We start from the raw sequence: 12,700 nt of genomic DNA, 5'->3' as shown, positions 1-12,700 counted from the left end.
TACCAGACAGCTGGCCACTTCGTTGGGGACCGTGTGGGGATCACCAATGCCCCCACGGTCCCTGCAGGCTCCCCGCCTCCTGCGGGAGCCGGCATTGCTTTTCCACACGGGGAGCTGCTAACATGCAGCTCCCCGTTCCAATTTGATTTTTGAAAGTGAGTACAGGTTTCCTGCTCTCACTTTTCAAAACTCAAACCACAATTTGCTATGACAGGGCGGGAGCCGCACGGCTCGCACCCTGCCATAGCAAACAGCAGTGTCCCGGGGGTGGGCACCCCGGGACACTGCAGGTGCCAGTCCTGGGGGTGGCGGTCCCTAGGGCCATCAAGGGCTTCCTGGAAGGAGGCCCCCCTCCCACCATTGGCAAAGCCCCAGGGAGGTGGTCCCCAGGGAGCGGGGGTCTGTAATGGCACCCCACATTTAAATATTAGTGCCCTAGGGAGGTGGTGGTCCCCGGGGCATGTGGGGGGGCTCAAGCCCCCGCCCCACACAGATATATATTTTTTTAAAAGCCTTGGGGTGGTGGTCCCCGGGGCAGCTGAGGGGGCTGTGTTCCCCTGCTAAATAACTAATGAAAGCCCCAGGGTGGCGGTCCCCGGGGTTGGGGGGGGGCCTTGGACGACCCCCACAGAATAAAAAAGATGCCCCGGGGGGTGGCTGTCCCCGGGGCTGCGGGGAGGCTGCATGCGCCCCCGCAACTCATTAATCTTGCCCAGGGTTGGTGGTCCCCTGGGCAGTGTGGGGGGATTGGGGCCCCCCACACTTTTTGTCACTGCCCCCGGGACTTGGCCAACCCGGGGGCTTTAATAAAAACGAATCGCGGGAGTCCGCGCTTTGTTTTTTTTTAATTTACTCGCCCGGCTTCGTGCACCCACCGCGAATTCGGACACATTTTTTTTTAATGCTTTTTTGGGATCCCCTCAGCAGGCCTAGGGGGTCAGGATGTTTCTACCCTGCCCCCTTTTCTTGTTTTTTGCATTTGTTTTTCTGTTTTCTTGTGCCTCAGTTACCGAGGCACAAGATGGCTGCCAACACTTTCTGGTTTGGAGTGTTGACAGCCAATTAGAATAAAGCTCGTGGTTGGGAGGGTGCGCGGATCCACCGCGCCTGTATTTATCGAAACTTTTATGTTTTGAGTTTCTCAGCAAATACTGAAGGATTTACACCATTTAAAAAAAGGGCGCTTTCTGAAGCAAGCACTACCTTTTTGCCAAATTTGGTGTAATTCCGTTCAGCAGTTCCAGCTGTAGCCGTGTCTAAAGTTTCCAATGGAAATTAATTTTTCGACCTCTTAAAAAAAAGAATTCTCAGGACCTACTGAATGGATTTACACCATTTAACTAAAAGAGTTCTTTCTGAAACAAGGGCTACTTTTTTGCCAAATTTGGTGTAATTCCGTTCGGCAGTTCGGGCTGTAGTCGTGTCTAAAGTTTCCTATGGAAAATAACATGTGAAAACACGTTTTGGGACCCCCCTTTTTTCTCAGCCCCCGCTTACCGAATCACCCTGAAACTTTTAGTATAGGAGCTGACAGGAGCGCCCCACTAGCACCCTGCAGAGCATGAGCTGTATTCTAATTGGCTGTCAACATTCCAAATCAGGAAATGTTTGCAGCCATCTTGTGCCATCTTGAGGCACAAGAAACCTAAGAAAAAAACGCAAAAAAAATGCGAAAAGTGGGCAGGGTAGAAACACCCTGGCCCCCTAGGCCTGCTCAGGGGTTCCCACAAGGACCCCCAGGGCCCAAATTTCAGGGCCCAAATCAGCAAAATCCGCGCAGGGTGTGCGGATCTTGCAGATAAAAAAAAATGAAGCGCGGACTCCCGCGCTTCGTTAATATTCAGCCCGGGGGGGCAAATCCTGGGGGCAATGTAAGAAATGGGTAGGGGGCCCAAAGAGGCCCCCCAACCCAGGGGACCTCCACCCCTGGGGCTTTATATCAAAATGTGTAGGGGGGCTCATAGCACCCCAGCCCTGGGGACCGCTACCCTCGGGCATTGTTAATAAGAGGGTGGGTGGCTCAAAGGCCCCCCATGCCCCTGGGACCGCCACCCCCGGAGCTTTATCAGAATACATGCGGGGGCTCACGGCCTCCCCGCAGCCCCGGGGACCGCCACACCCGGGGCTTTTTTAATACAAAAAAATACTCTGTGTGTGGGGGCTCAAGACCCCCCACACGCCCCGTGGGCCACCACCTCCCCGGGGCTCTAAAGATTCCAAGTGGGGGATCCCTGACAGCACTGGTGACCGCCACTCCCCAGGGCTTTGTAGAATATGGGAGGGGGGCCGTGCGGCTCCCCTCCTGGAGCCTTAAGGGCCAGGGTACCGCCACCCCCCAGGGCCAGCTCCTGCAGTGTCCCAGGGTGCCCACCCTCAGGACACTGTAGTTTGTAATGTAAGGGCTAGACCCTCGCGGCTCCCACCCTGTCATTGCAAACTGCTTTGCTTCATTGAAGCAAGATCAGGGAAACCTGCTCTCGCTTCAATGAAGCAAGCGGTCGCCAGTAGGTAGATATAGTTATGACCTAGTTACCATAGGAAATCCGCAACATTCTATTTAGAATAACTTTGGCGCCGGTCGACGAATCTTCGTAAAATTCTCCAAGAAGATGGGGTGCTCCGCTCCTATCCCGAAAATTTTGGGGTGATTTGTCAAGCGGGCCGAGAAAAAAGGGGTGTCCCAAAACGTGTTTTCCCCATGCAATTTTCCGTAGGGACCTTTAGACACGGCTACAGCCCGAACTGCTGAACAGAATAAAAACAAATTTGGCAAAAAGGTAGACTTTGGTTTGCAGATTACGCTTTTTGTTAAATGGTGTAAATCCGTTCAGTAGTTTTTGAGAAAATCAAAAGTAAAATCATAGATATGTCTATAGACGAAGTAGGGTACGCGTATCCTCCGAGGATTATGCGCGTACCCTTATGAGCACGAGCTGCATGTTAATTGACTGTCAACTGTCTGTCAATATTCCAAACAAGCAAGTGTTGGCAGCCATCTTGTGTCTCGGTAGAACCGAGGCACAAGAAAACTGAAAAACAAGTGCGCAATAGTCGCAAAGGGGACAGGGTAGAAACACCCTGCCCACCCAGGCCTGCTCAGCGGGTCCCACAAGGACCCTCAAGGCCCAAAAAAAAATATATATATCTTTTTTTAAATCGCTGGATGCACGTAGGATACGCGTGTCCCCCGAAAAAAAAAAACCCTGAAGTCTGCTTTTTTTCTAATTAGCCCCGGGGGGGCCAAGTCCTGGGGGCAATGTGCTTTTTTACAATGGGGGCCCAGAGGGGCCCACAGCCCCGGGGACCGCCACCCCCTGGGGCTTTAACCGTACACATGTGGGATCTCACAGCCCCCCGCAGCCCCGGGGACCCCTACCCCCGGGGCTTCTTTTATTTTATAATAATGGGGGGCCCTGAGGGGCCCCCCAGTTCTGGGGAACACCACTGCCTGGGGCTTTAACATTATGTATGGGGGGCTCGCGGCCCCCCAGCCCGGGGGAGCGCCACCTCCGGGGCTTCTAAAATAAAATTTAAAAAACCTGTGTGGGGGGGCTCAAGCCCCCCCACATGCCCCAGGGACCGCCACCTCCCCGGGGCACTACATTTTTAAATTGACGGACCCCCCAACTCAGGGGCCACCACCCCGGGGCTTTTAAATGTTGGGAGGGTGCCGCGTGGCCCCCCTCCTGGAGCCATGTAGTGGCCCTGGGGACCGCCACCCCCCAGGGACGGCTCCTGCAGTGCCCCGGGGTGCCCACCCCCGGGACACTGTAGTTGGCTATGGAAACCTGCTCTCTCTTCCAAAAACCAAAGCCGATTGCTTTTCTACATGGAGAGCAGCATGTTAGCTGTTCTCCATGTAGAAAAGCAATGCTGGCTCCCGGGCCCGGGAGGGGGGCCACACGGCCCCCTTTCCAAAATGTTTTTAAAAAAATTAAAAGTTTGGGGGCAGGCCCTGGGGGACGGGGTCCCCAGGGCCAAAAAGAGAAAAAAAAAAGAATGGGGGCTACACCCCCCCTTCTTACAAGTAAATTTAAAAAAACGTGATCGGGGAGGAGGCCACGCCCCCTCATTGCACCTCTCTGCAAACGCGCCCCCTGGCGCGTTTGCAGAGGGGGAACTAATTCCCCTTGAAAACTGGGGGTCCCTGGGGGCCAACTAGCCCACCAGGAACTTCCATTACAGTAAGAAGGTGAACCCGGTAGTCAAGGGACCTGGGTAGCTATGTGTTATATAGGAAGTGGTCTCAGACCTAGTAGAATTACTTTTAACACTAACAAATTTTCTTAAACCAAATCCTTTAAGAAACACTATTGTTTATTCAAAATAGTGTGTATACGTTTTCCACTGTATTTTTTCTTTTTTTAGTGCATATATACATATAAATAATCGATACGCATTATAACAGTGCCCACTGTACAAGGGAAAGGAGGAGGGGGTGCGGTGTTGGGAAAGTGTGGGTAGGTTCAAGTGACAAACAAATCAATTGTAAATTTTTTCTAACAATTGAAAAAGTGGCTTCACAGGGGAGCCAAAACAGAGTTAATCTAAAGACTCAAAACAAACATCATTGGAGCATCAAAAATGACAGGTGTACTTAATCACACTCCAATCATGTGCTGTGGCTGGTAGTCGACGTTTCGACCTTCATTGTAGGGATATTACCCCTTACATGGCGGATCTTCTTCAGGACAATGAGTGGATGGGAGGTGGGCGGTTCCTTAGGTTCAGCGTCTGGATTGTTCTGATAAAGAACAAAATAGGGTCCTTAGTAGGATAGTTCCTGATAACCGGTCCCTACTGTGGTCAATTTCATGGTGAGACAGAGCACTCGGAGTTCAGTCCGGTGGCCGGGATACCTCATGGGCTGACAATCTGTAGTAGGGCGTACTGGTCGGAGCACGGGATGAAAATCCGTTATCACCGGGTCGCTATGGGTATGGGTCCAACTCCTCCATGCGCCGGCTCCTTCAATTCCTGTGCCGAACGTACGGCGGAGCCTCGTGGCTCTCGCCCTACCATAGCAAACTGCTTTGGTTTTTGGAAGAGAGAGCAGGAAACCTGCTCTCTCTTCCAAAAACCAAAGCCGATTGCTTTTCTACATGGAGAGCAGCATGTTAGCTGCTCTCCATGTAGAAAAGCAATGCTGGCTCACGGGCCCGGGAGGGGGGCCACACGGCCCCCTTTCCAAAATGTTTTTTAAAAAATTAAAAGTTTGGGGGCAGGCCCTGGGGGACGGGGTCCCCAGGGCCAAAAAAAAAGAAGGGGGGCTACACCCCCCTTCTTATAAGTACATTTAAAAAAACGTGATCGGGGAGGAGGCCACGCCCCCTCATTGCACCTCTCTGCAAACGCGCCCCCTGGCGCGTTTGCAGAGAGGGAACTAATTCCCCTTGAATACTGGGGGTCCCTGGGGGCCAACTAGCCCACCAGGAACCTCCAGTATGCGCCAGGGGGCTGCGTTGCAGAGAAGTGTAATGAGGACTTGCCCCTTTTTACACCTCTCCGCATTGCAGCCCCCAGGGGGTTTAGTTCCCCCTCTGGATACACGCCAGCGGGCTGCTTTGCAGAGAGGTGTAATGAGGCCACGCCCCTTTTTACACCTATCTGCAACGCAGCCGCTGGCGCATACTGGACGTTCCTGGTGGGCTAGTTGGCCCCCAGGGACCTCCAGTATGCAAAGGGACTTAATCCCCCAACTTAGAACGATCTACGGGCGCGTTTGCACAGTGGTCAAGGTAGGGAGCGGGGCTTCAGGTGATATGTGTGCAGAATTAATTCCTCCTCAATCCAGAGGTCCCCTAGGGGCCAACTAGCCCGCCGGTACCTCCTTTAAGCGCCACAGAGCTGCATTGCAGAGTGTTGTAAAAAGGGGGCTTGCCCTCTGAACACCTCTCTGCAACGCAGCTCCCTGGTGCATACTGGAGGTACCTGGTGGGCTAGTTGGCCCACAGGGGACCTCAGGATTGGAGAGGAATTAATTCCCCAACTTAAAACGTGCCACAGGGCGTGTTTGCACACGTCACCTCGGGACCCCTCCCTTCCTTCACTATTGAGCAATATATTCCTCTAAAATCAGCCAAACTACGAATTCTGATTTACTCACCTGTTATCACAAGAGACCTCAGTACTGCATCTTTGAGCCCAGTACGGACCCTGAAAAGTAAATCTAAGCATACTTACCAGTAACTTGTATTTCCTTCCATAGGAATCTATTGTGTGGTTTTCACCAGAAAAGTTTCTTAGTGTCGATCTTTTAAACGTACAAATATTCCTCTAAAATCAGCCGAGCTACGAATTCCGATTTACTCACCTGTTATTAGGAGAGACCTCAGTGCTGCATCTTTCAGCCCACTACTGATCCTGAAAAGTAATTCTAACCGTACTTACAGTAACTTGAATTTCCTTCTATAGGCTAACATTGACTGGTTTCACTTGGAAATTCTTTTAAGTGTAGAGTTTTGGAACTTTAAAAAATTCCTCTAAAATCAGCCAAACTATGAATTCCTATTTATTCCTATTTATTCACCTGTTATCAGGAGACACCTCAGTGCTGCATCTTTCAGCCCACTACTGATCCTGAAAAGTAATTCTAACCGTACTTACAGTAACTTGAATTTCCTTTCATAGGATATCATTGCCAGCTATATAATATATATATAATATATATAAATTAAAAAATATATGAAATAAAAAACAAATATTAAAATTTCAATATTTTTTTAAAAAAAATGTCAATGTATTTTAAAAATATGTAATGTCATTAATAATAAAATATCTAAAATAAATAGTTAAAGACAATGTAGTAAATCAGTATAAAAAAACAACAATACATTTAAAAATTATCATTTACAAAACCTTAGAAATTCACTGAAAAAACCATAGGTTTCAGCCATGTTATAGTTAGGAATTAGCATTTAAAAAAACTTAGAAATTCACTGAAAAAAATATAGGTTTCAGCCACGTCATTTAGGAATTAGCATTTAAAAAACCTTAGAAATTCACTGTTAGCTGGACATTTCACTCATACAAAACCATTGAAATTCCCCAGTTATAGTTAGTTCAGCTAACTATAACTTGCGCGCCTGCAATGCACTTCTGATGACGTCACATATTACATCACTCATGACATCGGCAGTGACATCACTCAATGCATCACTGATGACATCTCAAATGACATCACGGATGACATCATCCTTGTGAAAGAGTGGCAGACCTCCTCTCACCGTAATATAACCTTTGATACACACATGAAAAAATAGAAACTAAAATTTTCAAAAAAATGGAGATACCAATACCAGTTACAACAACCTATTCAGTAATTCCAACATCTACTTACACATCCACTCATTCACCAACAGTTCTATATAGTCACTCATAAATGTACTCACTCATCATATGTACTCATACACCTATACATCCTGTTACACACCGACACTCATCCATAGAGTTACTCACACATGCAAATAAACTATCAAACATCCATTTACTTGCATATACAGCTATACAGACACCACTACACTTACTTCTACAGAAACGTACACATACTTACTCTCTTAAACAATCACTTATAGAAACACTTACTTATTTGTACAGGAGCTCTTCCAATCTCTCACTCTCACATATACTCACTTATATACACCAATACTCACATATGCTAGTTTAAAACATATGTAGTTACTCATAAACACACTATTGAGACAGTCATTCACTCACTAACACACCCATACACACACTCATCCACCCATACAGTCCTTCACACATGCTGTCTTCAAAACACATACAAACAGTGAGTCACTCATTCATGCATTTATGCGCTAAGTAATACCCCACCAAACCATATAGGCACTCGTACTAATACCCAAAAAACCAACTAATAACCTAGATAGACACTTGTGTAGCTACTCACTAACCCATGCAGCCACTTATACACAAAGTGCAACACTGATACAGATATTTACATCTTTAAACATTACTCGCTAATACATGTATTCACTAAGATACACTTAATAAGTCAGTTATACAATCAATTTTGCAAAAAAAATCCATTTAGACACTTATTTACCCATTTATCCTTCCATCGACCTCTAGATATACATATATAAAAAATATTTATTTTTCAGAAAGACACACATTCACTGGATGATGAAATCAGTGATGTCATCAGTGATGTCATTTGAGATGTCATCAATGATGTCATGAGTGATGTCACTGGCCATGTCATGTCCCGACGCGTTTCGAGGCTACTACGCCCCGTAGTCAAGTATGTTCGTTTGACTCGGTTGGCGAGGCATGTAAACCGGATGGTGAGAACAGCGTGTGTCGCCCTCTGTAAGCTCAAGGGCATTTGCTATTCACACATACTCGCGGCAGCTCTGGCCGTGGCAGGGGAGCACCATTTCCAGGAAAGCTGTTGTGGCGCAATTGGAAAGGCTGAGGAGGAAACTGCTTTTCTCCACTACAGTATGCTGTTCTGCAATTGAACTCTGTTTGCTTCACAAGAACCGTTCCTACTCAAGGACAATAACCGAGTCAAACGAACATACAAACATTGAAACCAATTGAAGGTGAGACGAATACTTGCTGCTTCAAGGACCACAAATACCATCATGCCTGTGTGCATTACCTGTGAGCCACGCCCACTGGGGGCGGTTTTCAATAAATGAAGGTATTGAAATGAACCAGCAAGCCTCAATGTTTGTGTACATCGGCCCATGACTACGGGGCGTAGTAGCCTCGAAACGCGTCGGGCGGGCATGCTGAAAATTAAGGTGAACTGTGAAGGCAAACAATGCGAGGCATGTAAACCGGATGGTGAGAACAGCGTGTGTCGCCCTCTGTAAGCTCAAGGGCATTTGCTATTCATATATATATATATATTTATATATATATATATATATATATATATATATATATATATATATATATATATATATTTTGAATTCCTTGGATTGCTTGGAGTTGTTTGAGCGCAATATATATATATATATATATATATATATATAAACACACACAAAAACTGCAGCCAATTTATGGCAATTGTGGACAACGCAAGCATCGTACAAAAACAAAAGGGCCATCACTGCTTTGGAACGCATAATAGGAACGCATTATAATTGTGCATTCCAAAGGAGTGCCATACATCTTATGTGCTGATCTCAAGGGGGAGGATATGGCGTAAGGGCTAGAACAGCCAACCTTGAAGCTGGGGAACTGGTTTCGAGTCTCGGTGGGAGGCTCAACATCCTGTGATTCTGGGCAAATCACTTAATCTCTTAGTGTAAAGCACTACAATAGCTTGAGGTTGGTTTCACACTAGTTACCATAGCAAAATAGCAAAAAAAGAAGAAAAAATGAATAGACAGTGGGAGTGGGTGGTAAACAAATACAAGTGAGTGTGTTAAACAATGGTTAGTGGAAAGGCGGAACATGTGCACTTGCATGGAATGTGGGTATGAAATTAAAAAAGAATGCAAAAAGCATTCCAAAAGAATGGATATATACCACAAAAAGCAGAGCTACACCAATAAACATGCAGTCGATAAACCTGCTTGATCACAAAGAAAAAATAGAAGGACCATAAATGCAGGGGAAAAGTTCATAGGAGTACTTGGTCCATGCCCCTCTGATAAGAAAACACACAATGAGAAAGACGAACACAACAGGAGATAGCATGCTGCAACCAACAGCAAGCAAGGAAAGCAGAGTGACGAGCCCAATAACAAATGGAAAGTGAGGGCGGGCTATAAGCCCTTTAAACAAAGTATTTTTTCATTACTAAAGATTCCACAAGCGCTGTGGAGGCGAAGTTTAAAAAAAGTACAGCTGTTACTGTGGGAAGTAAAGTTTGTTTATCGAAATATTCTCTTAGCAATTAGAACAGCGTATTGGATATGCACTGGGATTTAAATTTTAATTACTCCTTAATTTTACCTGTACAACTTGCTGTTCTGTATCTCACAGGGTGCAGATTGCACACTGCATGTAGGTTTGCTTACACGAGTACCCTGCTATTTTTTATTGCATGTTTTTAGGATACCACCCAGGGCCGGGGCCGCAGGGCAAAGCTATGCGGCTATATTTATGCAATTACACTTTCTAAACTGTGCTGAAACAGGCAACCATTGCTCACTGTTTCCGAGCTGTGCTGTCTGCAGCGCATGCGATAGCTCGACGAAATTCAGAATTAAATGCAGGCGCTTTAGAATCTGCAGTCACATAAAAACAAGCACAAATCCCTGGCCTGCATGAGTGCGCGCGTTCAAGATATGCACCAGGATGTAATAAAAACAATTTTGATCATCATATGTGAATTTAATGAGCACTGCGTAAATTGATGAAACGTGTTGACTGAGTCACAACGTAAAAGCAATATTTATTTTTTCTTACAGACAAGAGCTCTAGTTTTGATGCCAGTTTCCACGGCACCCGGAGAGCTGACTAATGGATAGGAGCTGCTCCAACGAAACGCATGGCACCGGGGATTTCGCAAAAAAGGATGAGATTTTTAGAAGTAGTAAAAGACATACATCGCCAGAATCATTTTCACCAGTGGATATTAGCAGAGCCATTGAAGAAGCAATTTCTACTTCCTCGAGCACGCTAGACCTGAGTAGAAAAAATATATATCATCTTAAAGAAGAAATATTTCAAGTTCCCAGCATTAAAGTAAGTTTCAGGAAAGCCTACGGCTGTCTAAAGCACTGTTGCACCCCAGATGCGTGTTGTTCAATTCTGCACCTTTTCTTTTGATGCAGCTGGGGGGCCTACGCCTAGCTCTGGCCACCTTTTGTTCAAAGGCCTGCTCCAAACGATGTAGTGGTTGCAAAGTCTGCCATTTCTGTCTCTAGTCAACGCTCACTGAGAAGAGAAACGCTATATTGTGTCAACCAGAAATGTTCTACGACTACAGCCCATGAGCACACTTCAGGCAACCAAATTGCAACCTTATACAATCATGAATGGCTTGGCATAAAGTCATTACCTTTTATTCAGTGTTGAGATTCGACTGTGCTGTTGAGGACCAATCATTTTTTTCAAGTATTATTAACCTTAAATAATGAAAAATGTAGATAATGGTAGGAAAAAAACAGAAGTTTTGGTGAGCCCAACACTTAAGGCTTCCTACCTTGTGGCTTGTATGTTGTAGCGGGAAAAGCACAGAAATATGTGAGTTGAGAAATGTCCCAGTGTCTGTGACCTCCCCGCCGACTCCGCCGCCTTCTGTGTATCGTCATAGCGGGGACAGTGGTTGATTCATTGGGTCCACCTCCATTTCTCATCTCTTCCTATTCTTGTTGAATTGTGGAGACCAGAGAAGTTCACATGACAATTATTCCCCTCTTGATGCTATCTTCCTGTACCATTCTTTCTCTCTAGTAATATTTCCTCTACGGTGGGTATGCCCCTACTGGCTTCAACACTTAGTTTCGTACAATTCCGGATGGCTGATTACCACCTTACATTGAATCCTAACAAAGTAGAGTTCCTACTAGTTCACCCCATTCCGTCTCATTTCTACTTCAACACTGAATCTATTCTTCAGATATCTTAAACTTCTCTCCCAACCAATAAAGGAAGCTTCAAATCATCTGGATTCATTTGTTTTGTTCATCTTCACCAGCACAATAACAACATGGCTAGATTTGCTAGTTTTCAAGTCTGTCTAATTTGGGACTCAACTAATTCTTACCTAAATGGTCCTAAAAGTAGTAATCCAAGCCGCAGTACTTTACAGTTTTGAATATGAGGATGCAATCCTGTCTGGTATTCCTATCATGCATCCCACTTCCCTCAGACCTTTCTTGAATGTAGCATCACATCGGATCTTAGTGAATGACCATTATAATCGTTTTACTCGTGTGTTTCACTCCTGGAGTATGCTTCTTAATGAGGACAGTTTACATGTCACCGTTGGTGCTTAGTGCTTTCATTCTTGCACTACAGTCACTGGTCGAGAAATTACAAATCTCAGACGATTCTCTCCAACTCCAGCTCCATCTTACTCGAAATTCCTGTTTTGAGGTAAAAAACATCCCTTGAAACAGTTTTTCTCTGCTTTACATCCACAATCTGAAATTCTATTCCTCATACTATCCACATCAGTGCCTCTCTTCCTGGATTAAAAGTGGAACTAAACAGTTCCTTCCAGATATTCACTTCCTTTCGTCCTTCTTACTAACTGCTGGACCTCTGTTTCTTAAAGCTCTAGGTTTCTCCTCAGATTGCATGTTTTCGTCCACCTTAGTTTTTGATAAATGTTATGTATTTGTAGAGGCAGAGCCTCCTGTCAAGTGAAGTACCCTGCGTTAATGTGTGCATAGCTTTGACTGATGTTACATTGTTGTCTGTATAATACTGTTGATGTTTGCTGTATTCTGCTACCTGTATTTCTCGCGCTACATTGTTTTATACTCTGTACAGTGCCCTATTCAAGCCACTCTGATGCTCTTATGCTTTCTACATGCAAGCTATAATAAAGCAAATAAATATATAACATGGATTGAAAGTCAAATAAATGATTATAGTAGTGAAAAAAAAAACATTTACCTGGTATTAGACCTTCTGGAAGAAAATTGACTTTTAGGCCTGAAGTGAGGAGCTGTGTTGAGTTTGAGAGAGAGGTATTGTTTCTGTCAAGAGGTATGTCATAACAGTTTATTTAAACATAGAGAGCATGTTGATTTTTTACGTCATCGGA

General features: G+C 45.5%; 1 protein-coding gene across 1 annotated transcript in view; it reads left to right on the top strand.

The window, feature by feature from the left end:
• LRRC27 (leucine rich repeat containing 27) overlaps window positions 1-12,700 on the top strand; it is a 715,038-nt gene that overhangs the window by 131,974 nt on the left and 570,364 nt on the right. The window contains exon 2 of the mRNA XM_086922538.1: window positions 10,392-10,668. Coding sequence (XP_086778664.1) covers window positions 10,444-10,668 — 225 coding nt within the window. The 5' untranslated portion in view covers window positions 10,392-10,443. The remainder of the gene's footprint in view (window positions 1-10,391; window positions 10,669-12,700) is intronic.

Source organism: Lissotriton vulgaris, chromosome 5 (genome assembly GCF_964263255.1).
Source record: "Lissotriton vulgaris chromosome 5, aLisVul1.2, whole genome shotgun sequence".
NCBI lineage: Eukaryota > Metazoa > Chordata > Amphibia > Caudata > Salamandridae > Lissotriton > Lissotriton vulgaris.
The sequence above is the reverse complement of the archived record's forward strand: the minus strand, read 5'-3'. Positions and strand labels throughout refer to the sequence as shown.